At 38.7% G+C, this 27388-nt stretch overlaps 1 protein-coding gene across 1 annotated transcript; it reads left to right on the forward strand.

Annotated features, from left to right (window-relative positions):
• Positions 1-2360: 2360 nt before the first annotated feature.
• LIPN (lipase family member N) lies at positions 2361-19403 on the forward strand. Its single transcript, XM_060125396.1, has 10 exons — positions 2361-2441; positions 2704-2819; positions 4089-4206; positions 6509-6707; positions 8345-8454; positions 11122-11258; positions 13374-13520; positions 14965-15036; positions 15570-15641; positions 18811-19403. The coding sequence occupies exons 2-10, from the start codon at positions 2715-2717 to the stop codon at positions 19042-19044; spliced, it is 1194 nt and encodes a 397-aa protein (XP_059981379.1). The 5' UTR covers positions 2361-2441; positions 2704-2714; the 3' UTR covers positions 19045-19403.
• The last annotated feature ends 7985 nt before the right edge of the window (positions 19404-27388 follow it).

The raw sequence follows: 27388 nt of genomic DNA on the forward strand, positions 1-27388 counted from the left end.
TACCGGCATAAAAAAGCGAAGTAGAGGGCTTTCCCTGGTGGCGCAGTGGTTGAGATTCCGCCTGCCGATGAAGAGGACGCGGGGTCGTGCCCCGGTCCAGGAGGATCCCACATGCCGCAGAGCGGCTGGACCCGTGGGCCATGGCCGCTGAGCCTGCGCGTCTGGAGCCTGTGCTCCGCAACGGGAGAGGCCACAACAGTGAGAAGCCCGCGTACCGCAAAAAAATTGTGAAGGAGAAAATGGTGGCATTTCTGCCTCCATTATCCAGTATTTCTGGTGGAGCTTATGTTGCAGCAAAAAATAGAAATGAAGTTTTCCCTCTCCTGAGAACAAGGAAAATAAAGGGACCAGTAAACAGGCTAGAGAAGAAACATAAACTGGCCTGAGTTAATCAATCCTAGTTTTAACTGTTACTAATCTGTAGCGTCTGTAGTTAGATTTGTCCTTCACAAAGCTAACCTGTCACCTCTAATCCTGTGTAATTTAGGCAATTTACATTCTGCCCCTGGTATTTGCTCCCCCTGTAATCTCTTGTAGCAAATCACCCCTTGTAGCTGTTTGCATTTCAGAAAGGAGGTCGCAGACTGTTAACCCAGAGACTACCGGACCCAATTACTGGGTTGCCCGACTCCAGCAGTGACTGTTTTGAAATAATGCAAGAAGAAGACTGCTAGACGTTCACCATTTTGATCCTTATCACTCACTTTGGACTGAAAACTTCCCTATAAGAATCCCTGTAATTCCTCAGGAAAGGGGGGCACAGTTCTTGAGGTGCTAGCTTACTGTGTCTTCCCTTTGCCTGGCAAGGAAAATAAAAAGCCTCTCTATTTCTTATCCTCCAAATCTCTGTCTCCATATTTCTATTCGGCATCAGTGCACAGGGAGCCAGAATTTGTTGGCAACATTTAGAGCTAAAATGTCTTCATTCTCCTCAGGTCTCTATGCCAAAGTTAACAGCAGGTTGAATCCCTATGGCCTAAGGATTTTGTTTCCTCTACTAGTTCCAAACCCTTTTTGGCCTCAAAAGTGAGTCAGGCTGGCCTCAACTTCTCAACGGAGTTATAATCAATCACTTTCCTGCACATTACATGGTTGACATCAGTAGTTTCACAAACATTGCTTCAGTCGACTCTCATAATGAACTCTGGTGTTGAGAAGATAGATATTGTTAAGTCTGATTTTGTCTTAGGATACTGAGTACATACTTCCACTTTTGACACCTTGTTTTGAAAATGTGGCTGAACCCTCCCAATGGTGACAGACGCTCAGTGGAAACGTGGAGGATTCAGTCAGACTGGTTATTTGTCCCTGGGCGTGTGTCACTGTCCAGGGTTTCTTCACTTCCATGGGCTTCCTGTCTCTCATGTCTCTGGTTTCTAACTGCAATCGTATCTCATTCTTCATTTGTCACATGCAAAAGTTCAGAAGTTCTTCATCACTAAGAGTCCTCAGGAACAAGGGAAGCTCACATAACTAGGTAAGATCAAAATTTATCACAATCGGGAGACAGGTTGGGAGTGGTAGCCAGGTGTAAGGGCTCTGTGCTGAGGCTGCCTGTGTTCCTGTCCTAGTTCTGTCACCTCTCTGTTCTGTAACCTTGGGCAGATCTTTCATCTCTCTAAGCCATTGTTAATTTCATTGACAAAAAACGAGAATGATAACAGTAGCTGCTTTATGGCATTTCTCTGAGGTTTAAATAACACAATGTGAAGCATTTAGAATAGTGTCTGACACAAGCTAAGCCCTAAATAGTTATTAGTTTCTAAATGTTTTTAATTATATAACATTTACAAAAGTAAAATCGTCTTCATCCAGATAGCAAATTTATGGAAAGCTATTTAACTTCAAAAGTAAATTCTGAATTTCTAGAAGTCTGTCATTAATTTGTTACAGTAAAGCCTCTCTGATGTTATTTTCTTGTTCGTTCTTAGATTTTAAAAAAATAGTGAAAGCTCACACTGGGCTTAGTGCTTTGTGTGTCACTTAATCCTCCCTACAGCCCTATAAGGTAAGTTACATTATTATCCTAATGCTACCAGTGAGAAAACCAGGAGACAAAGCTACTGAATAACTTACCCAAGGTCAGAAATCTTGTTCATGGTGAGGCTGGACTTCGAACTCAGGCCATTGGACTGCAACTCCCCTATGATGAGTAATCTGCCTGGCGATTATGGTCAGGCTGGTTTGAGGAGACATGCTTTTAAGCCATGCCAAGGAAGAGACACTGCACATTTAAATGTGCCAAATTTGCCTTTGGGTGTCCACAAGAAAAATAATCACATCACTTAAAACTGATCATAAGCCTGTCTGAAGCGTCCTTGTTCATGGCTCTTGTTTTTTTGGTGGGTTGCTGGATGAGACTAGAGGATAACTCCACTTTTAGCTTTGCCATGGTATGGAAACTTGTCCTCTGAATCTTCATGTGTTCTGACAACTCACAGGTGAGCAAAGATTTAAATTAATTGAAAAGCTTGGATTAAAATAAAACAAAAAAGAAGGCTTCGTACTAGATTGAATTCATTTCATTTCTGGAAGTGGACTATGTCAGGGCAATTTCTATGTGAAAAAAATAGATGAATAGTGCTCGGAGTTAGCTCACTGTATTTACTCCCTTCCACGCTGTCTCAGCTTTCTCTATTTTAATTTCGTGAATCTGCTTTGACATATGACATTAATCTGTGGTTATTAAATGTTTTACGCCAGGCATTCGCGTGATGTGGCTGTTTCTAACAACAACCTATTTGATTTGTGGAACTTTAAATGCTGGTGGATTCTTTAATTTGGAGAAAGAAGCAAATCCTGAAGTGTGGATGAATATTGTAAGTGATGGAAAATTCCCAAGACCATCAAATAAAGCAGATTAATTGATTGTGAGATATTAAAGCTCCTGTATGGCAGAAAAATCTCTGATAAGAAAACATAAAACATGGGTGATTTTTAACAGTTCTCCAAGAGTTAAGCTAGGTAGATCTTCTTTTTTGGCTGAATAAGTAATACTCTCTAGCAATATAAAGCAGAATTATATTTTTTATAGATAACTTCCTGTTTTGAATTTACATTTTTAAGAATATTAAGAATTTCTATTTTAAGCCCTCTGGATGATATATAGGACTGCCCTCTACTGGACTATGGTTTTATTATCTTTAAACCAAGAGGGGTCTCAAAAGACAATTGACACATATATATGTATAACTTAATCACTTTGTCCTATACCTGAAACGAACACAACATTGTTAATCAACTATACTCCAATATAAAACAAAAAGTTTAAAAAAAGTGGTGTGTATATATATACACACACACATACACACACACACACAATGGAATTTTACTCAGCCATAAAAAAGAATAAAATAATGCCATTTGCAGCTACATTGATGGACATAGAGATTATCATACTAAGTGAAGTAAGTCAGAAAGAGAAGGACAAATACCATATGATGTCACTTATATGTGGAATCTAAAATATGACACAAATGAACTTATCTACAAAACAGAAACAAACTCACAGACGTAGAGAACAGACTTGTGGTTGCGGGGGGGTGGGGCAGGGGAGGGTTTGGGACTAGCAGATGCAAACTATTACATATAGAATGGATAAACAACAAGATTCTATTGTCTAGCGCAGGGAACTATATTCAATATCCTGTAATAAACCATAATGGAAAGAATATGAAAAAGAATATATATAATACATATATGTGTGTATATATATATAAAACTGAATTACTTTGCTATACACCAGAAACTAACACAAGTTTGTAAATCAACTATACTTCAATCAAATATATATATGTATACTTTAAAAAAAAAAGACAAATGACTTGAGAATATAGTTTTGTCAGAAGAGTGGGTCAATGCTAGATATTATCTCCAACCCCCCCCCAAATTTACACTAGCAGACATTTTCTAATAGTCTACTTATTTTTCTATCAAGACTTTATGCAGTAAATTAATTTTACAGTTACCTGGGGCTACAGATTTCAGATAATTTACCCCAAAAAGCACACACTAGTTGCTTTTTTCTAGTTCCTTTCGATAACCTTTAGAGAAGATGTTTAGCTAACGCTCATATTTTTACTGGGCAGAGTGAAATCATCACCTACAATGGCTACCCCAGTGAGGAGTACGAAGTCACCACTCAAGATGGGTACATACTCAGTGTCAACAGAATCCCCCATGGACGAAGAGACAATAGGAGCACAGGTGGAAGATGTGTCTCTCCTGAGAAGGAGAATTGCATATGACTAAAGTTTATTGCTGGCTGTTCATTAAGACAATGACTGATTTATCAAAATTGGTTTGAATTTTGGATTAGTCTTTACATTGTTAACAGGGAGTCTCATTCTTTTCCAATTCTCTGAAGACAGGCAAGAACCTACAATTACACAGAGCAAGACTGATCTTCTTGTCTTAGGGGGTAAATGCAGAGGTGGAGCCTACATTTTGTTAGCTCATTACTGATTTCTCATGTGGAAAACTGCTGTATTCCGAATAGTGGATTTCCTCACTGTTGGAAAGAGATTGGCTGGGTTGTATGAAGCTGGCTGCAGGGTATCCCAAAAGAGTCTCTCCTGCCCCCTCTAGAATCAACAGGCCTCCCTCTGCAGGATTAAAAAAACCCAATTAAATGACAGTGGCATTTCTGAAACTTTTTCCAGGAAGGAAAGCTTTAACTCTCATGTATGCTTTGACCTGACGAACAGACAGTTTATGCAATGAAAGAGCATGGGGTTACTAAGGCTCCATTCTAGAATGAGGAACGAGCCATGCAAAAGCAGATGAATTACACTCTTTAAAAGGGGAAATATAGGGCTTCCCTGGTGGTGCAGTGGTTGAGAGTCTGCCTGCCGATGCAGGGGACGCGGGTTCGTGCCCCGGTCCGGGAGGATCCTGCGTGCCGCCGAGCTGCTGGGCCCGTGAGCCACGGCTGCTGAGTCTGCATGTCCGGAGCCTGTGCTCCGCGGCGGCAGAGGCCACAGCAGTAAGAGGCCTGCGTACCGCAAAAAAAAAAAAATGGGGGCGGGAAATATAACTGCAAAGTCCCTGAGGAGGGAGAGAGAAGAGCAAGCAAAATATCTGCAAAGGCCCAGTGGCCTTTACCTACCAAATCATTTACCATGAGATGATTCATGGTAAATGAGACCATTTACCATGAATCATCTCATCTCCCCCCATGAATCATCTCATCTCCCATCCACATTCAGAGGCAGCTAAAGTCATGTAGTTCAAGAATTCAAGAGTTTCACAATAAAAACTGCGAGTGGGACATGGGTAGGATTACTATCTAAAATATGAGATGCCCAGTTAAAGTTGAATTTCTGATAAACAGCAGATGAGTTTTTTGTGTAAATCTCACTTTATGATGTACTTATATGACAAAGTTATTCATTGTTAATCTGAAATTCAAATTTAACAGGGCATCCTGGGTTGTTTTGTTTATCTTTGTTTTGGTTTTTGCTAAATCTTGCAATATTAGGCATGGCGAGGGGTGGGGTAGGGAGGTGCTATGAAACATAAAAGGAGAAAACTTTTACAAGAAAGGCTTTACTTAAGGAGGGAGAATTTGGGGAAGATTTGGAGTTAAAAGACATTTATTAGGTGTATCTTTCTAAATGCTTTAAATGAATTAAATGAATTAAACCTCCCAGAAACCCTATGAAGTTGGCACTATTAAGAGTTACCATTTTACAGATCATGAAACTGAGGTAAAACAGGTTATGTAATAGGCTCCAAGTCACACAAATGGCAAATGACAGAACCAGAATTCAAACCCAGAAAGCCGGACTCCAGAGCCTGTGCTCTTAACTACTAAGTTATAAAATCTTCCATCCTGGTTCTTTTCCTCAGAAACTTGAGAGTTCACAAGAGGGCGTTGAGCTGATTTTACTGCTATAGTTTTCAAATACTCTTCAGGGGGCAGAGGCTGGGGGTTTGACTGGAAGTTTGGTGAGGAAATAGTCATTGTACATTTATGCTCACCTCCCCCTCCTCCTGGAGGAGGCATAAGACTCCATCAGACATGAGCATCTTCATGTCTCTGTAAGTCAAACCCAGGAGATACATGTAAAAGTGAATACATAGTGCAGAGCAGTTACAAGCACACGCTTTGGCACGAAACAGAACCAGGCTTGAGTCCTACCCATGTACCTTATTAGCTGAATGACCCCTTAGGAAAGTTACTTAACTACCTTAAGTCTCCACATGTATAAAATGAGGATCCTCAAAGTAGGACCTACTTTATAGAGTTATTGTAAGAATTTAATAAGCTCATGCATGTCAACCAATCAGCTTAACACCAGGTACAAAGTATGTGCTCAAAAAACTTGTTATATGATTATAACACTCTACACTAATGACAAGGGGAAAAGTGAATGCTGTTTTTGGTTTTTGCTTTTCCCAGTGTGTGTGTGTGTGTATGTGTGTGTGTGTGTGTGTGTTTCTATCATGTTCCCGAGATGCTCTATTTATTATAAATTTCTCTCTCTTCCTTCCTCCCTCCTTCCAGGTGCCCAGCCAGTCGTATACTTGCAGCATGCTCTGTTTGCAGACAGTGCCTCCTGGCTTGAGAATTACGCCAATGGCAGCCTTGGATTCCTTCTAGCAGATGCAGGTTACGATGTATGGATGGGAAACAGTCGGGGCAACACTTGGTCAAGGAGACACAAAACACTCTCAGTGAATGAAGAGGAATTCTGGGCCTTTAGGTAAACTATATCTATGAAAGTTCATGAAGGCAATTTGAGAACAAGTCCTTTAAATATAATAGTGTGGGTGGTATTAACAATAATGCATGATACTTGGAGTCACACAGCTCCTCGTAATTTCTATTAACATCTCGAAGGAAATAAACAGCAAGAAGCTCTGATTTCCATTGATTCTCCCACAAGCGAATTATATCATTTCAACAGGGTCATTTTAATATACAATTCTATCCAATATTATACATTGTAAGTATGTCCCAAGGGACAGCTTAGGAAATTCCTGTGACCAAAGTATGCACTCATTCAACCAATGTTTATTGAGTGCCTACTCTACGCACTGTTCTAGGCCCTGAGCATCCAAGAGTGGACAGTCTCTGCCCTCGTGAAGCTTATGTTTATCCTAGTGATGCTATTACAAGTTTTTTCTCTTGGACAGCCAATCAGTTTTGCAAAGAAGATGTGTATCAGTGCCATATTTTACCTACAGAAACTGTGGTTGAGAATGTATAGAATACCATTTTCAGGAAAACAAAACCTTGTTAACCTTGTTAATAGGCAAGAGAAAAGAATCTTTTGATATGCTGACGGCTTCTTTTAATGAAAGTGTTTTCTGCTGTCACCAAAGGACAGGCTGATGCCAACAGTGGACATCAGGCTTAAACTCCCTGTTGGTTTAAAGCCTGCTGCTAGAGCAAAACCACGTTAATGAAATATTCAGTACCCACTGACAAGGTGGAAGGAAAGAAAGAATAGATGAAATTGTTAGGGTCAGACCTTTGGCCCCAGGGCAAGCATTGGGAAATGTTTTGTGCGGTTGGTCTTTGGCTGGGAGCTTGGAGTTTATTTACTATAAGGCATCACAACCATTCTGTTATACTGGTGAGTACCAATCTATATTTCCTCTCATGTTCTTCTAATAAGCAGGCCCTTAGTTCCTGAGGTACTGAATTCTACTACTATATGTTACTTAGGCCTTTTTTGTTCTCTTGCATTAATGTTGGTCGAACTGGTACTATAGGATTTTGGTATATATTGAATATATCTCTATATGGACAGAAATATTAATAATAGTAACGTCTGACTAAGTGTCTGACAGCAGCCAGAGTCATTCCTTTAATACTCTCCAACCCCTATAGCAGCCCTGCCGTATAGTATTATCATGTTCATTTCACAGATAAGGAAACTTAAGCTCAGAGCATTTAAGTAACTTATGAAAAGTTACTCAGCTAGTACATGGTAGAATCATGATTTACAACCAGTTCTGTTTCCAAAGCCGGGTATTAAGTGGCCCTAAGAGTCTTGAAGTTTCCTGGCGGAGACTGAAGTAGAGGCATGCAAACCAGGTAGGGAAAGGACAGTAAAAGAAATGCAAGAGAAGGGAACGAAAAGGAAGAATGACAAGATTAAACTTCAGATAATGTAGTTTACACAAGTCTCAAAATCATTCCTGTTATTAGAAAGTAACACATGTAAGTGCAGCAAAGAAAAGCTACAATAGCCTATATGTAAATGAATAAATAATGAAATACAAACCATGTAAGTGGACAGCACAGAATTCTGTGTGTAAAAAATAAACAAGCAAGTGCTCTGAGTTTTGAACTTAGTTGGGAATATTTATAAGTCCCTGTTTTATTTTTCAGCTTTGATGAAATGGCCAAATATGATCTCCCAGGAATAATAGACTTCATTGTAAACAAAACTGGTCAAGAGAAGTTGTATTTCATTGGACATTCACTTGGTACTACAATAGGTATGTTTACAAGGGTCAACACTTTACAAGGGTCAGAGCCATGCAAAAGTTCACCTTTGAATTGGAACAGAGTAACTGTTTTGCATTTACAGTGTCCTTAATTCTCTGTCCTGTGTTGGGCACATAACCCTAGTTCCCTAAGTGGCTGTGAACCTGAATTCCAGAGACTGTGAATATGTAGGATGAGCCTTTCATCTATTTCTGGTCACCGCAACACATTTGTAATGGTGACGTAATTTCCCAGGAATAATGTGTGCTCAAAATCCAAACAGGTATTTCCAAAGGGTAAGTCTCTAGATCACCTCCAAGCTGAAAAAGTAAAGCCAAATGCCATGAAATATCCTTGAAGAACATTAACTATGCATCAATCATACCTTCCTCACAACCCACATGGAATTTTAAAAAATAAAAAAGAAAGGCTTATACTCATATTTGAACAAATTGAAAAGATATGGTAACATTTTGTTTGTGAATCAGACCACATAAGCTTACTACAGTAAATCAACTGGGCTTATCCATTTAGTGTGTGATTTAATATTTATGGAGTAGCAATTAATTGTAAGCACTATATAGATTTTTTTTAAAGTCCAGGAAATGTACTTTGAATGTGTGGTTCCTAGATTTTTTTCTAAGAAATCAATAGTCTAGCTCCACATAAAAATTTAAAGGAACCCATACTATTAAAAATATAAATTTGTTAGTAATCTTCCACTAAAGTTTCCAGTTTTAAGAGACTGGGTTATATGAAAATGCAGTATTTTAGTTTGGGTGAAACTGTGCAAGAGACAATAATAAATATTCCTACACTAGTCTCATTATCATCAAGAGCAAATAGGTGTTTACCAGTGCTTTGTACTGATAGGCAGCTTACAAATTTAGACTAGGCAGTGAACATGAGAGCGAATACACTAAAAGAGGATCAAAGAACTAATAAGGGGACCCAACCCCACCCCCCAAAAAACTCTCACTAACAGGAAAATAATTACACCATAATAGCTAACACTTAGGAGCCTTTACTATGTTTAGGGTCCTCTGTTCAGGACCTTTCCTACAATCTCTCTGTCTAAGCTTCAGAACAATCCTACCATTATTATTTCCATCTCATAGAAAAGGAAACAGAAGTTCAAAGAAATTAAGTGGCTCCTTCAAGGTCTCTTAATACATAAGAGGTGGCACATTAATTCAAACCAGGTCACTTTGCCTTCACCGACGGGGTGCTTGGGCGCCGTGGAGAAACTGCAGGGAGAAGGACGACTTGAGTGGCGTCTAGAAAAGTGGAGAGGACTCAGATATGCTCTCATATCTGATTAGCAGAGAAAACGGTAAATTTCATCATCAGGGCCCTGCGTTGCATTTAGGGCATGACATTTTTCAGTGAGCGCTATTTGCCTTTTGAGCAGAGAAATTTTTGTTATGTGGGAAGGACCCACTCTCTATAGGACATTTAACAAGCCAGGTCCTAGCCCCTTAAATAACACTTGGGCTCCCCCAGTCAGCATGGCAATCAAAAACTCACCTCCAGGGCTTCCCTGGTGGCGCAGTGGTTGAGAGTCCGCCTGCTGATGCAGGGAACACGGGTTCGTGCCCCGGTCTGGGAAGATCCCACATGCCGCGGAGCGGCTGGGCCCGTGAGCCATGGCCGCTGAGCCTGCGCGTCCGGAGCCTGTGCTCCGCAGCGGGAGAGGCCACAGCAGTGAGAGGCCCGCGTACCGCAAAAACAAACAAACAAACAAAAAAACTCACCTCCGCACATTTCTAGACATCTTCTGGGGGAACAATTATGCCTGTTTCAGTCTTTGTATCAATTACTCAGCCAGTTCCTTTTCTGGCTAAGACAGTTTCAATATTTCAACAAGAAGTTCAGAAGAAAAAAACCCCTGCTATGGCTACGTAGACACACACACACACACACACACACACACACACACACACACACACAGTGGAGAGGGGCCCAGGAAAGTACCTCGGGGATCCCAAACACGGAGATCCTCCACATAGCCTTTCCCGTGTGAGGCTGACCCCCACCCTCATCCTCATAGTGCTAGATATGGATGCAATGCTATTCCTGAACAGTCAGAGCAAATGGAGACGTATGGTCCTTACTGGGACCATGGTGGACTGAGGGAAAGCCCATTCCCTTTCGGATGCAGGGAAGATTCCAGAGGTTTTGGTAAGCATCCAATGAAGCACTGAGAGCAATGAAATCTCATCAACTGTGAGAAAGAAAAACTGTGGAATAACTGGACGATAGTGCAGAAAGAGCTGATTGATTCACCTCCCACAAACTGATTATTTCTAGAGGCTCTGTGACTCACTCTGACATCTCAGAGTTGGTGATAAAGTGACAATACTGCCAGCACTTACCCCACGCTTGGGAAGTGAAGGTGTCCCCAGTTTACTCGGCAGGAGTTGCTCCAGCAACTTATCCTTCGCTTTCCCCAACCCAGTTAAATTGTCCAGAATAAGAGAAAAATGGAGACTTGAGAGCAGAGAGGGCTGAAGGCAGATTAACTCTGCAGGATACCTTAGAAGAGTTTCCCAATTCATCTCCAAGATGAGTGCAGTAAAAGGATGAAAATGACAAAGCAGAGTCCCACTTTTGTTAGTAGAAACATTGCCTAAATACTTCTAATTCTTACAAGATCGTCTTGTCCCCTGTTCTCTCAGGGTTTGCAGCCTTTGCCACCATGCCTGAACTGGCACAAAGAATCAAAATGAATTTTGCCTTGAGTCCTGTGATCTCATTCAAGTACCCCACGGGCATTTTTACCAGTTTTTTCCTACTTCCAAGTTCCTCAGTCAAGGTAGGCTCTTCCTTGTGCCAAGAAGTATATGAGGATCTCCTTTTGGATGATAGATCCTTATTCTTTTAAAATCTATTATGAAACAAAAGTAGCACATTTAGATGAAATCTGTAGAAACCAGACTCTGGGATCATGTGCTTGGAGTGGATGTGTCCTTGTGTGTGTTTGTCTATGCCACAATGTCTACAGCTCCCATATGCAATTCACTATACTCAGTTATTAACAGACCTGAGTATAAATCAGAATTTCTAACTGAGCTGACTGCCGTGTCAGTTTAAGATCTACTCACAAGTTTCCTTGTTCCATTCTTATTCCCCTGGGCATGTCAATGAATTCACAGTGCCCAAATGGAAGACATTTTCCAAGTTACATGGGATCACTGATATCCCTGACTTTGATGTTAGAAAAGCCTGAATAATATAACCCTTCCCATATGGGAGCTTGCTCTAATTTACTAAAGCTAAGATTCCAAAGAGTAAATGTCTTACAGCTGAATTATTCATTCAAGTATTTATTGGTTATTTTCCAATGGTTGGAAAAGTAGTTTGATGGTCAATTGTGAGTTTGGGATTTTATTCTTTGAAAGTTTTTTTCTGTTTGCTTTTTGTTTCTCTAAAAAGGTCATTGCCACAATGAACACAGTATTTTATCAAGATTGCCCCTCAAATTTGGAGAGAAGGATAGAATAAATTTTGACCAAAATGAAGTCAAGGAGACCAATTAGGGTATCACAATAATTCATATATATAGTGAGGTCCTGGTCTGAGGTGAAGAGGTAGAAATGGGAAAAAAAGTATTTGTGAGCTAACACAAGGAAGAACTTCCATGAGGCCTAATGATTGGTTTGATAGTAGTTTTTTGGTATTGTTTAGTAAGCTCAAGTGATATAACTTCCCTTTTTTGTCGTTGATAGTTCTATTTTTTTTTTAACATCTTTATTGGGGTATAATTGCTTTACAATGGTGTGTTAGTTTCTGCTTTATAACAAAGTGAATCAGTCATACATAAACATATGTTCCCATATGTCTCCCCTCTTGCGTCTCCCTCCCTCCCACCCTCCCTATCCCACCCCTCCAGGCTGTCACAAAGCACCGAGCCAATATCCCTGTGCCATGCGGCTGCTTCCCACTAGCTATCTACCTTACTACGTTTGTTAGTGTGTATATGCCCATGACTCTCTCTCGCCCTGTCACAGCTCACCCTTCCCCCTCCCCATAACCTCAAGTCCGTTCTCTAGGAGGTGATAGTTCTATTTTAAAGTGTGCTGACATCAGTTAGTTTTGGATGTTTACTACATTTGGGCAGAGTTGGGCAGACAAATTAGTTGAATTAAATTCAGAGATAGACACATCTATTTCTAAATACACCAGTTTTGCACATGTGTGGCTTTGCCTACATAGGTCGGGTCTGAGGCACATATTGTCCCTGACTTATCTCAGTTTCTTATCCTCTACTGTCAAACTTCCCGCCACTTTAAGTCCCATTCTCTGGCCCACCCACCATTTCATAATATCCATTGCCCCTAGAAGCTCCAGTCCTCCCGTCAGAGATGCTCACCCAAGCTTGCTTTTCCAAAAGCCCTAGAAGTTTTAACTACGCTGCCTCCCAAGACATCATTTTTTTTTCTGTCCGGTGGCACCCTCCCTTCAGTACTCCATCCTCTACCTTTCAGCATAAAAGCTGGCTACTCTGGAACACTACCAGAAACGTGATGTGTACACGGGTAATAGGGGAAAACCCTTCTTTTCCTTCCTATTCAAGGCAATATTTGACCTTAAGGAGAAACTGCTCTACCTTTCTTGCCATTTAATGAGAAATATAGGCAATCGCTGATTGGACAGAATGTGGGAGAGCTTCACTGTGGAGAAATTAGCTAATTTGAGGTTGAGGGTCCTTACTGCAGTCTCCTTGTAAATTATGTTTGATGATATTAGCTGCGTGGAGACCGATTCATAAATAGTAACTTTTCCTGAATGACTTGGTCTCCTTGACCAAAACGGCAAATAAATATAAAAATATAAGTAGAGCCCCGAGAATTCTCATTCCTGGGATGAAGGGAATGTCAAGAAGTCTGAAAATGGTCCTCAAAAGAATAATTATTTTTTATTTTTACAGAGGATTTTTGGTACCAAAGGTTTCTTTTTAGGAGATAAAACAGGCAAGTCAGCTTCTACCAAAATCTGCAACAATAAAATATTATGGGTGATATGTATTGAATTTATGTCTTTATGGGCCGGATTCAACATGAAAAATGTGAACATGGTATGTATAATGATTCTGGGGCCATTCGACGCTTTTAGAAATTCCAGCTTTTCTTTGATTGATTTTGATGTATCTATTATACTACATAAATTAATGTGGTATTCTAAACTTAAGGGCAGAGATTTGCTATGCATAGAAGATTAGATAGTCAATGGACCATGAATGTGAAGACTGAGGAAGACAATAGGCAGCTTCATCTTTTCATACCTGGTCAAATTTAAGAAAATAGTTGTTCCACAATAGGTAGTGGTTTCACATGTTCACAATCAGCTACCACTTACTACAGTCAACTTGATTTTATTTCAGTACAACACAGTGCATTAAAAAATAAAATAAAATCGTAGAAAAGAAGTACATACAAGCATTAAATTTATTCCATGTATGCCTTCACTTGTTGGGTGAATTTAACCTCAAATAAAATTCATCATTTAACTTGGAACATACAAGACAGAATGGAATGGAGTGTAATCCCTTTCCTATGAAAGAGCAGAAGTCCTGTTTCATCAACTCCTTGATTCCTGTTGCTGAGAATTCAAGGAGGACGAGGAGTTCAGACTGCAGACCAGTGTGGTTGAGTAGTTATCTCTGTCATATTCCAAATGGCAGCCAGGGAGACTGTTACAGTGAAGCTAGTTCCAAAATAGCTTTTCTTGGCCAGCCACCCTACCCCCATTCTTTAAGAGGATAAGTTGTGTTAGACCAAAAACCTTGAGGAACAATTGTTCAAAGCCTGCTTCTTCAAAAGTAAAGATTTTTAATAGTTTCCTTGATTTGTTCCATTATATTCTAAGACATACAATTATCAGTACTATTTTATGTCTACAGTTTTCATCTCTATTATATTTATGAAGACTAAAGTACAGTACACATGGAAGTGATTGATTTTTAGCTTTTTTTGGTAGTATTTTATTTTATCCTTACAAGAGCACAGCAAACTGTAGTATGATTTTTAGCATGTCCATTTAATAGATGAAAATACAGAAACTCAGAGATGATAAATAACTTGCCCAAAGTCACAAAGCTTATCATTAACAAAGTTAGGTCCTGAACTCCAGGATTTTTGATCTGTTGATCTGTGATCATCACATCTGTACACACACACACACCCAGCTCCCCCCCACACACACTTGCACAGAGTACCTTTCTTGGTTGCTTTGCTCCGTGATGTCCATTGTTGCTTCTGCTTCAAAATAAGCAAATTATCCTACAGCTTCAGAGCTGATGCAAGTTTGCTCTCAAGCAGCCCATGCCACCAGTCAGCCCATGGTTCACCCACATTCAAGTGCCTGACATGACTTTGTAATTATCTAGATGATTCTTCCTTGCCACTTTCAAAACCGCAATATTTGTTTATTAGTTCTTAGCATAATTATGATCTGCTTCTGAAAGGCATAGTTTTTTCATTGGGTGGTTAATGCTGTAGTAAGTGTCCTTTTTCCTTCAGAGCCGAATGGATGTGTATATGTCCCATGCTCCCACTGGATCGTCGATACAGAACATCCTGCATATAAAACAGGTAGGGTCTTTGTCATGGAAAACTATTCCCTTAATTTTCTTTATATATGAAAGGACAGAGTTAGCATGTCTGTTCTAAGAAACTTAGCAGCTGGCTTCCTTTTTGCCCTTGTCACCATCTTTATGGTTTGATTTCCCTGGATTTTAAGAGAAAGAACAAGGGATGGGGCAGACCAAGTCGGTGACATAAATGAACCCCATCTTAAATCAGAGCTTGTAAAATAGGCCCTGAGCTGAAACAAAAGGTAAACTGGGAGAGCCTCAGAACTGAGCCTTCCCCAGAGAGAGAAATACCTGAGATTTGATTTCCCCTTAATGAGGCTTGGTTTTCCACTAACTTTTCCTTCAAACCAAGGAGATCATTGCATCACTTTCTGTCGACCTTGTTTTTCATACTGGTAAAATTTATTTATATCTTTCTGCTCATCCCGAAGCCTTATTTTCTTCCCAGCGTACAGTGCTTTTCTAAGATTTGCTGTTAACAATCATGATTCTTACTGTGAATATTACTTTTCTATAAAATATTTAATTCAGCTTTACGGATCTGATGAATTCAGAGCTTATGACTGGGGAAGTGAAGCAGAGAACATGCATCATTACAATCAGGTGAGCTATTCAGAGTGACCCCAGGAGGGTGGCTTTGAAAACTTACAATGATAAATTATTTGAGAGTAAAAAGAATCCTAGCTGGCAATAGGTCTCATTCACATTGGTTGATAGAGATTTTTTTTTCAAGTCTAGTTTTAATATGTATTCATTTCAGAAAATCTAGAAATAAAAGAATTATATACTAAGGGAGTTAAGTCATTTATAATCCCTCCACCCAGAGATAACTATAGTAGATGTATCAATATTTTATTACATTTATTCCAATGTCAACATCACTGCTTTTCCACAACTTTCAATCTTGCTTTTTTATTTATAGTCATAGCAAAACATAACCAATGTTACTGAGGGGTTTTTTTTAACATTATTTTTAATGGCTGCATAATAATGAACACTGCTTTATAAAAATCTATAAAAATTTACAGAGTAAATGAATACACGCTTCTTGATAGCAACAGAAGAAAATTGGGATTATACGTAAAAGTTAAGAGAATTTTCCACCCATGCAGCGTTGAATCTTAAGGCAACTTTTTCCCTCTAACTTTATGCACCAAAGTTTATAGACTCATTTAGCCTTCCTATACTTTTAATCAATCCTGTTGCCACCTTCCTTTCTCTAAGTCAGGGGCTGCGCTTCTCAGTATGAACTAAGCACATTTTTCTGATGTTTTCCCAGACTGACATATTTAAGGCTATTAGTGCAAACATAGATTGATGAAATTGTTTCTGAACATCAAATCAGTCAATCAGACCAGTCAATTTCTCAGTAATGGATTGAACTATTAGAGAAATGATTCTACTAGCCCTTAAGACAAAGAGAGCTATATATAATTTTATTATTATTTTTAATCAGCTTAAGGTGTGATTTACATACGGTAAAATTCACTGATTTTATGTGTCTAACTCAGTGAGTTTTGAAAAATGTATTCATTCATGTAGCCACATCACAAGCAAGATATTGAATATTTTCATTACCCGCAAAGGTTTTTTCCTGCTCCTCAGACAATGTATATTTACAAATGCATATATTTGCAAATGCTTAGAAAAAGGCCATAAAATAAATAAACAGCAAATGTTAAAGTGATAACTTTCAAAAAGGGGAAGAAAGGAAGAGTGAAGCAGATGGACATGAAAGAGAAAAGGAGGCTCTCATTTTGGATTTTACATACATTTGTCTTTTTCCATTATTGTAATGAGCATGTTACATATTGTTTACATTTACAAAAAAAAAAACAAAACACACACACACGTAAACCATTATTGTCAAGTTCAGCTTTATTGAGGTAAAATTGACCAAAAAATATTTAAGATTGAAGTGTACAACATGATGACAAGTATTGAGGGTGTAAATGTCCTCAGAATTTACACACAGTTAGCTAGCTGGTCCTACCCTACTCCAGGCCAATCCTGTTTTATTTGTTTGTAATTTTAGATCATTGGAAGTCAATTTTCATTACATTCAGAAGTATCAACAATTTGTCTTCTCCTTAAGTTCCCAGCACAATCTCTGTGTCCACTCTATGTTTTTTTTAAGAATAAGAGGATTGGGGCTTCCCTGGTGGCGCAGTGGTTGAGAGTCCGCCTGCCGATGCAGGGGACACCGGTTCGTGCCCCGGTCTGGGAAGATCCCACATGCCGCGGAGCGGCTGGGCCCATGTGCCATGGCTGCTGAGCCTGCGCGTCCAGAGCCTGTGCTCCGCAACGTGAGAGGCCTGCGTATCGCAAAAAAAAAAAAAAAAAAAGAATAAGAGGATTAACCCATGTAAGCCTCATGACAGTAGGAATTTCCTTCTCTGTTCACCAGTATTGTCTCACCTGGCAGAGTATCTGGAACTTACTGGCCCCTTAATACTTATTTGTTGCACGAATGAAATTTGTTAACTTCCCTCTAATCCACCTTAAAATCTCTGTCTTCTTGATTCTCTCCTTCCTTTCACTCTCAGAAAATCAAGGTCCTCTTATTATGCAAGTTATCCTGATCTTGTGCCCTCGACCCCATCTCTTCTCATATCTTCTTACTGGCTTCTCTTATTATGTTAAACGAATCCCTATCCCTTATGAAAAACAAATAAAAAACCTTCCCTCAACGCATCAATTCTATCAAGTCATTCTACCATCACTCTGTTTTTATCAACATTTTTTAATATTTAAAAGGGAAGTGGAGAAGTATTTCCACTTCTCCACTCACTCCTGAACCCTGGAAAATGTAGTTTTGGTCTTCATCTTCTTATTATAGCTACTCTATTTAAAGTTGCTTGTGGCTTTTAATTGCCAAATATAATTGCTTATTCTCACCTATATCTTGTGTTAGTTACCACAGTCTCCTTGCAACTCACCCCCCTGATTTGGACTTCCGTAATATAACCATCTCTGATTTTTTTCCTTCCCCTTTTGATTGCTCCCTTTGTCCTCTGACTGGCTACTCTCTGTCCCCCACTGCTCTCAAATTGTCAGAATTCCTCTAAAATTCTTCAAATCTCTCTCCCCTTTGTCTTTGGAGAACTTAGCCATCCCTATGGCTTCAGTTACCCCCTTATGTGGGTCATCCAAACTGCTTGTCTAGATTTTGTTCAGGACCCATTTCCAACCTATTTCTTCTTCAAGTCATCCCACAAACTGATGCCTATGCAATCATGCTAAGACAGAGCTCTGAGAAATGACCTTGCCTTGTCTTCAAAACTTCTGAAAGATGCCCAGCTGCTTCAGCCTTTCATTTAGACCTTGACTGTCTCCAATCGTATACCCTACAGTATTCCCTTACATATTTTCTTTTCTGGGTACACTGGACAGCTTGCCATTCCTGACCATGGCATACATGCTATTCCTGCCTGCTGGAAAGGCCTGCCACCTTCATCCTTGTCTGTAAAATCCAACCATTCCTCAAGAGTCATTTCAAATGACTGCTCTTTATATGAAGTCCCAGTTGGAAATAATTTCTTCTTTGTCTTCAGAGAAGACAAATGTTTTATAGCATTGAATATACCCTACTTTGTTTACAAAAGTTTATTTAGCCATCTTGCCTTGTTCCTTCACACTCCTTGAATATAGAGCCCATTGCATGCTTTCTTCCTGTGGTCATAGTAAATATTCAGTAGTCTCTATTTATTTGAAGTCAGTTGTTGCTCTGAGGAGCTTCCTCTCATGAATGTACTTTCTCTCTCTTCCATAGAGTCGTCCCCCACTATATGACCTGACTGCCATGAAAGTGCCTACTGCTATTTGGGTTGGTGGAAGTGATGTCCTTATAACACCCCAGGATGTAACCAGGGTACTCCCCCAAATCAGGAATCTCCATTACTTCAACCTATTGCCAGATTGGAACCACTTTGATTTCATCTGGGGCCTCGATGCTGCTCAACGGGTGTACAGTAAAATCATAGATTTGATGAAGTCATTTCCCTGACTGCAATACATCTACTCTTCAGTTAAAAGTTGTTTCCAAGCCCATAAGAGGCTTTGGGCAAAATACTAATCAGCAATGAGGTCTACTCCAGCATCCTTCACCATGTTGCTGTCGCTGAGGTGTTCCCTTATCACGGCATCCCAGCTAGGAATTACTTGTACTGTGCTATTCTTTTGGAAATGTCCACATCTGAAATCTTAGAATCTTCCCCTCAGTCAGGGCTAGGTCTATTTTTAAATCTAAGCCCTAGTAAACTCTTCTCTGCTAACTGTACACTTCAGGGAGGAGTTAAAAGAGGCCTTTCTCTTTCTTATTTCAAATATATATGGTGGTTTCATGCAAATGATACTTACTCCCCATCCTCTTTTTCAAAGGATTGAATATAAGCATAGGAGTGCTGGCCTAGATAAACCTTGTCAAGGGAGTCATTTGGCAATATGTTTTGCGTGGCTGTGATCTTGTGGCCTTCTTGAAATCACAATTAGGGCAATAGTCATATGGTCATCTATAGATAAACTATGAAACAAGCCTGACCCACATCAAGCATGAAAAAATTAGCAGAATGGAAAACTAACCAAATTAAAGTATTCCAGGAGTTTGTTTTACTGTTACAAGCTAGGGGGAAAACTAACTCTTAGTAAGCATATGACTCAACTGGAAGGAGTGGAAGGATGTGGCTGTAATAGATTAGCCTACTAGTTATGAACATTTAAGAGGCATTGGACAGCGGTTGATATGTTTACAGAGAGAAAAGAAGGCATTGGTTAATATAAGAATCTGGTTAAGTGGGGGTCAGTTAAGAGAGCGCCTATGGGATTTGTCTTATTCAGCTACTGCTACAACAATGCTTTGTAATAAACAACTCAGTGGCTTACAACAGCAAACGTTTATTTTTTTATGCTCACAAGTCCACAGTCTGGCTGGTGTGGTTCTATTTTACACTGAAATCACCTGGGTTTGGCTCAAAGCTGTGGGTTGGGTCCAGGTCTTCTCTACATCTTCTCTTCATTCTGGAACTAGCAGCTCTCAGGGTTATGTTCTTTGCATGACAGATGCCAAGAGCACAAAAGGGCTAGCTAGATCACGCCAGCATATTTGAACCTCTGCTTGTTCACATGCCTTTGGCTAATTCAGATCACACGACCAAGCCTTACCTCAGTGGGGTAGAATAGTCTGCTTCACCTGCAGTGTGAAGCTGCAAACCACATGGCAGAGAGTGTGGATATACAATGCTATTATACAGGAGTGCAGAACTGGGGAAGGTACTCCATTCTACCATATATAGGCATAAAATTCAAAAGACAAAAATAGGGAATACAATAAAAAGTAAGTCTTCCTCTTTCTCCCAACTCTTGTCATACACTCTCCACTTCAAAGACACATAACTCTTACCAATATTTCTACAGACTATGCCATGCATATTCTAATGGCTCCACAGATACCCATTTAGTTTTTTCTCCTATATGTACCATACTCTTCACACTTTTCCACGTCTTGCTTTGATCGCTTAGTATATCTTGGAGATCATTCCCCATCAGTTCATATGGAACACTATTAAAGGTTACATGGAAATTCATTATTAACAGAGATTAAGATGAATTAGGATTTTTTGTAATTGCACACAGTGTTGTAGAAAATATTGTACAAACATCAGTTTATACTTTATACAAATATCATTTATACCTAGAGGATAAATTATCTTTGAACCAGTAATTCTGGTTCAAAGAGCATGTAGAATTTTAATTTTGGATGAAAATATTTTTTAACTTCGTTGGTTGACATGAAATCGCAAATCATAGCTGTTAGGGTGGCCATTATCATTAAAACAAAAGACAACTAGTGTTGACAAAGAAGTGGAGAAATTGGAACCCTTGTACATTGTTAGTGGGAATACAAAATGGTGCAGTCTCTATAGAAAGCAGTATGGAGGTTCCTCAGAAAGTTAAAAATAGAACTACTTTATAATCCAGCAATCCCACTTCTGGGCATTTATCCAGAAGAAATGAAATCAGGATATCAAAGAGGTATCAGTACTCTCATGTTCAATGCAGCACTATTCACAATAGCCAATGTAGAGAAGCAAACTAAATGTCCATCGACAGATGAAAGGATTAAAAAGTGTGATTGATAGATAGATATAGATATAGATATAGATGTAGATATAGATATCTCACAATGGAATTTTATTCAGCTTTCAAAAAGAAGGAAATCCTGTCATATTCAATAACATCGATGAAACATGAGGACTTTATGCTAAGTGAAATAAGGCAGTCACAGAAAGACAGCTACTGCATGATTCCACATACATGAGGTAGCTAAAATAGTTAAACTCATAGATGCTGAGACCAGAATGGTGATTGCCAGGAGCTGGGGGTAGGGGACAATGGGGAGTTATTAATCACAGGTATAAAGCTGCAGTTTGCCTTATGAATAAGTGTAGAGAGCTGCTGTACATTGTGCCTATGGATAAGAATACTGTATTATATACTTAAAAAACATGTTAGGAGGGTAAATTTCATGTGAAATGTTCTCACCACAATAAAAAATTATTAAGCTTTATATTTATAATGTGTGCATTTTTCCTCTTATATATATTTCCATAAAAATTTTTTTTAATTTAAGCTTTTCTACCTTAAATCAATAAGCTGAGAAATATAGAAGAATGCCCCACTCTTACCAATACTACTGCTTTTTTACATATTTTATACTTTAGCTCTGCATATGATAGCAAGTATATTGATGATTATAGGTCAGACTGAGAGTTTACTCTTGGTTAAGAGTTCTACCTAAAATATCTCTTTTAAAACTTATAACCCCATGAGATAATACTATGGTATGGTCGTCTTTACAGATGAGAAAACTGAGACACAAAGAAAACTGAGGCATAAAAGTCAATTTGCCTAAGATTGTGTAAGTGAAGGAGTCATGGTTTTAATCCAGGAAGTCTGACATCCCATAACCCACACTGCAGCATATACTTGTACAACTGGGCTCAAATGGTATATGGAACACCATAGAGGTCATACTTGCATTACTCTAGACTAAAATTACTTGGAAAATTAAGGCAGGAGATGGGAAAATGTTTTTTATTTTTAAATTTTTTGTTTTGCAAACTCTAACTTTCAAATTGAGATGAGTGGATAGAAGTACCATATGATCTATCAATCCCACTTCTGGGTAAACATCCAAAGAAAATGAAATCACTACCTTGAAAGAATATCTGTACACTCACGTTCATTGCAGCATTATTTGCAATAGCCAAGACCTGAAACAACCTAAGTGTCTTGACACTTAGGTAATGAGAACGTGATATATGTATGTATGCATATATACACACATACATACATATATGTGCATATATGTATATACAATGGAATAATATACAGTCTTTTTGGAAATCCTACCATTTGTGACGACATGGATGGACCTTGAGGACACTATACTAAGTGAAATAAGTCAGACTGAGAAAGACAAATACTGTATGACCTCACTTATGTGTGAAATCTAAAAACATCAAACCCGTAGAAACAGAGAGTAGAATGGTGGTTGCCAGGGGCTGAGGGGTGGCAGGAATGGGGAGATGTTGATCAAAGGGTACAGACTTTCAATTATAAGATGAACAAGTTCTGAGGATCTAATGTACAGCATGGATGGTGACTATCGTTAACAACACTGTGTTGTGCACTTGAAAGTTGATATGAGAGCAGAGCTTTAATGTTCTCACTGTAGCAACAAAATGGTAATTATGTGAGGTGAAGGATGTGTTAGCTAACCTTATTTGTGGTAAACATTTCACAATATATAGGCATATCAAATCATCACAATGTATACCTTAAACTTACACAATGTTAAATGTCAACTGTATCTCAATAAAGCTGGTAAAAAATTGAGATGAGTGTAAGATTTCCAGGCAAGTCAATTATAACACATTTTCATTGTTTTATCCAAAATATCAGTATCCTTATAAGTAGGCATAGAGTCTAGCAATCCACCACGGATGAGGAATTTGGCTACAGACTTTGTAATACAAATTTATGGAAATTTTGGCAACGTTTCTCCTTTTTGTCTTAACCTTGCATTTATGCGACGCGAGAAACTCATGCTCACAACCCCGTAACAGGCTCATTATATTACTATAGTTTCCCAAGCTTAAACGTCTCATTGATATTTTTTAATGGAACAGGTAAGTGATAACATTAATTTCAATCAATGCAAATTCATGTCAAATGTAAATTCTTTGGTGAATTTCTTTCAGGAAGTGTAATCAGTTTCAGAGAGGTGAAACCAGACTAAAATAATGGCTTTCTGAGACTCATTAATCCAAAAGCTAGGAAGATACTTGACCATCAAGGGCCTTGCTCAGCTCCAACCACTTCCCCATTCTCCTCCCATGGGAAGCTTACCCACATCTTCCAAGGTCTGGCCAAAACACCACCATATCTGAAAAGTTTTTCCTGAAACTCATGCTCCAAAATTAATAGTGCCTCTTAATAAATCTTTTTTGTTATGTTCCAGAATTATCGCATGGAAGAGTTTTGTGTAAATCTATCTTTCTAATAAATTTTAGGAAGAGGACAGGAGTGACGTCTTTCTTATCTTTTAACTTTTTAAAAACTTTTTATTTGAAATGATATAGATTGATGGGAAATTGCAAAAATAGTATAGAGAGGTGCCACGTACTCTTCACTGTTTCCCCCAAAGGTAATATCTTACATAACTATAGCATACTCTCAAAGCCATGAAACTGACCTTGAGACAATCCAGAGTCTATTCAGATTTCACCAGTTTTATATGCACTCGTGTGCACGTGTGCGTGCGAGCATGTGTGTGGGTGTGTACAGTTCAGTGTAATCTTATGTGTAGGCTGTGTAACCATTATTGCAATTAAGACATAGAACTGTCCATTACTACAAAAATTTCCCTCATGCTATCCATTTATAGTCAACAACCACTCCCATCACCCTCCATCCCTCCTTGAACCTAACCCCTGGCAACCACTAATCTGTTCTTCATCTCTATAATGTTGTATAAATGGAATCACGCAATATGTGACCTTTTGATGTTGGCTTTTTCTCTCAAAGCCATGCCCTTGAGATCCATCCAAATTGTTAACCTGTATGTTTGTTCCTTTTTATTGCTGAGCAATATCCTACAGTATGGATCGGCTATGGTTTATTTAACCATTCACCCACTGGAGTACCTCTAAGTTGTTTCCAAGTTTTAGCTTTATGTTTTAACTTTTCATTGCTTTCAGCAAGGGGACTTGAAAACAGAAAGCGCTCAGTTAGGATTCATTAATTTGAATGAACTCTTAGTCTCACCCAAAGCTGAATTCTGTGCTGATACCATCTCTAACATGTATACGGACCTAGGGGGAAATATCAGTTCTCTAAAAGCTTCCATTGACTTACTACACCATTCTCCACTCATATTTTAATCTGACATTTAGAGATTACAAGATATTGATGTGGTTCTTATTACATTTTAGAGTTCTAACGTGATTTAAGTGCTTTGGGGTGGAGTGAAAACAGATTGCTGGTATTCTTGATAGGTTAAGAAATACTTTCCGTAGCCAGTGTCAAGGTGTGACAGGGTTTTAGTCCCATCAGAACTTCAGTCACTTTTAAAATAAAACAAACAAAAATTTCATCAGCATCATCACATCTCCCACAGAGCCAATCCAAATCCAAATAATAATAATAATGAAAACAATATTGTGCAATCATTAAAAACATTATATAAAGTATAAATAAAAGCACCAATTTTTTTGTGTGTGCCAACTGCTCTCCTAACCAAACCAGTCAACTGAGCTGAGAAAGTTAATTTATTTGGAATACTATGCATCCTCAGTAAGTGTCATCAAAATTAGCACTTTAAAAAAAAATATCTTCCACAGGCTGACACTTCCTCCTCCCCCAAGAAAAGATTCCTGGAAACTCTGCTATAGGTAATGAATACCTGGTCCCAGACTGTCAAAGCGTGTCATCAACAGTGTGGGATGGAGAAGCTCTGCACATTGGAAACAGAATCCAGCAAATCAGAATTGGGGTGGAGCAAAGGGGAAATTATTAACTACATACTGTACAAGACTTATCATAAGGCTATGTGGTGATAAACTTTATGTTTATAGTTATAATGAAACAATACTATTCATACTATAAAAATAATATACATGTATGATGGAAAATTAGGAAATGCAAATGTTATTAAAATTGTTTAATACTAGGTAATTTCTTTAAATAGATTTGGGGGGAGGCATGACATTGGTGTAATGCGTATCCGTATATCCAGTTACTTAAGGTTTGAAAGGCAAATACAGAAAATTACAAGTTCTTAAAAAACCATTCTTTTACTGAAAAGACTTAGTTTTTCTAATTAAGCAAAGATCTGATAACGACAGTATGAAATACAGGAAATATTTAATAAGACATAGAATCTTTGCTTCTTAGGCAGATTACATAAAAGGCAAAGAAAAAACTTTTATAAGCTTTTAATAACAGAAGACCCATAATCTAAGATATCTTATGATTTTAACAAAGAGGAAATTAAACTCTAGTTTTGTATCAGCACATTATGAGCAAGTCTGGCAAGGTACTCAGGAAACTTTTCTAATACTAAGGATGACATCAAGGGAAAACGTAAAGTGAGAGTTGACCTTACCTGAATATATTGGAACAATGTGAGATTATATGTCCCAAATTTATAATGAAATTATTGAGAATTGTTTTGAATTTTAAATCCAGAGAGAACTTTTAAAGAGACAATTCACAGAAACTGATGTAATTGCTTTCGATCGTAGGTGAGCCTTTGTCCTTGAATGTAGAACATGGAAATGTTACATTTTATTCAAATGCGTTAATAATATTCAATGATGAATTAAAACACCTGGATTTTAGTTATGGCCTTGCCACAATCTAGCTAGGTAATACTGGGCAAGGCTTTTTTTTTTTTTTTTTTTTTTTTTTTGCGTTATGTGGGCCTCTCACTGTCGTGGCCTCTCTCGTTGCGGAGCAGAGGCTCCAGACGTGCTGGCTCAGCGGCCATGGCTTATGGGCCTAGCCGCTCCACGGCATGTGGGATCTTCCCGGACCGGGGCACGAACCCGTGTCCCCTGCATCAGCAGGTGGACTCTCAACCACTGCGCCACCAGGGAAGCCCTGGGCAAGGCTTTTTAACATATCTTCCCAAATGAAAATGAAAGGGCAGAATGAGATTTTCTTTCCTTCTGGCTATGTAACTTTTTCTTTAATTGAAGTATAGTTCATTTACAATGTTGTGTTAGTTTTAAGTATATAGTAAAGTGATTCAGTTTTATATATATATATATATATATATATACACACACACACACACATATATGTATATTATACATGTATTCTTTTCCAGATTCTTTTCCATTATACGCTATTGCAAGATAGTCAGTACAGCTCCCTGTGCTATACAGTAGGTTCTTGTCATTTACCTATTTTATATATAGTAGTGTGTATATGTCTGGCTGATTAACATTGTAAAATCCTAAAATGTCAACACTGGGAGCCCAAGTTCTTTTCCCAAATTTTATTTTGCATAACTTCGGAGTGAGCTCAGTGGGGGCTGAGGACCTGGGGCTCTGCCAGGTGTTGGGCAAATGCTTCCTCTGCTCTCCTAAAGTAGGTCAGATCGCTACTCCTTAGCACACATCAGATGACTAGTGGTGGGAATGTTGAGACTGCTCCAGATTAGAGCTGCAAGCTCACCTCATGACATCTATGCAGGCGGCCCAGAGTGGGTGAGGCTTGAGAGTGTGGGTGGCTGTCTACACACAGACTCACCGTTCCTGTTCTGGCTTCACCTCCTTCACCAACCCACATTCCAAAAGTCTCTCAATTAGTGTGGCTGCTGGTAGCTCAGTTCTGAAGAGCTGATGTAAAAGTAAAGAAATATTTTACTTTAAATAGTATTTTTTCTTAAATTCTAACACATTCTTTACTTAAAATGACAATAACTATTCTCCTGGCCTGCTTAAATATTAGGAGGCTAAGGAATTGCTCACATGGCCACATAGTTGATTGAATTGGGGCATTTAGTTCATGAAAATAACTAGGCTGCAACTCCTTTTAGTTATTGCAGATGATTTAATGACCAGGTATCCATCAAAGTAATCTCTCAGCAATTAACTAGTGATTACAAACCCAAATAAAACGTTTCATGTCTATTTAGCTGAGCTACCTAGAAATGGCCTAAACATGGAAGATTCATTTTCTTCCAATCAATGTTCTTACCCATAACTAAAAATAGAAAGTGTCCTAAAATTTTTTGACCTTCTTGATAAGTAAAAATGCTTATCACTACATTGACCTTCAGC

Source organism: Lagenorhynchus albirostris, chromosome 16 (genome assembly GCF_949774975.1).
Source record: "Lagenorhynchus albirostris chromosome 16, mLagAlb1.1, whole genome shotgun sequence".
Taxonomy (NCBI): Eukaryota; Metazoa; Chordata; class Mammalia; order Artiodactyla; family Delphinidae; genus Lagenorhynchus; species Lagenorhynchus albirostris.

Bases quoted from the DNA above. Each gene is read 5' to 3' on its own strand.
- LIPN (XM_060125396.1), top strand. From the start codon at position 2,715: ATGTGGCTGTTTCTAACAACAACCTATTTGATTTGTGGAACTTTAAAT. The intron at 4,207-6,508 runs GTGGAAGATGTG...CCCTCCTTCCAG, and splicing joins AAGAGACAATAGGAGCACAG to GTGCCCAGCCAGTCGTATAC. The intron at 15,642-18,810 runs GTGAGCTATTCA...TCTCTTCCATAG, and splicing joins ACATGCATCATTACAATCAG to AGTCGTCCCCCACTATATGA.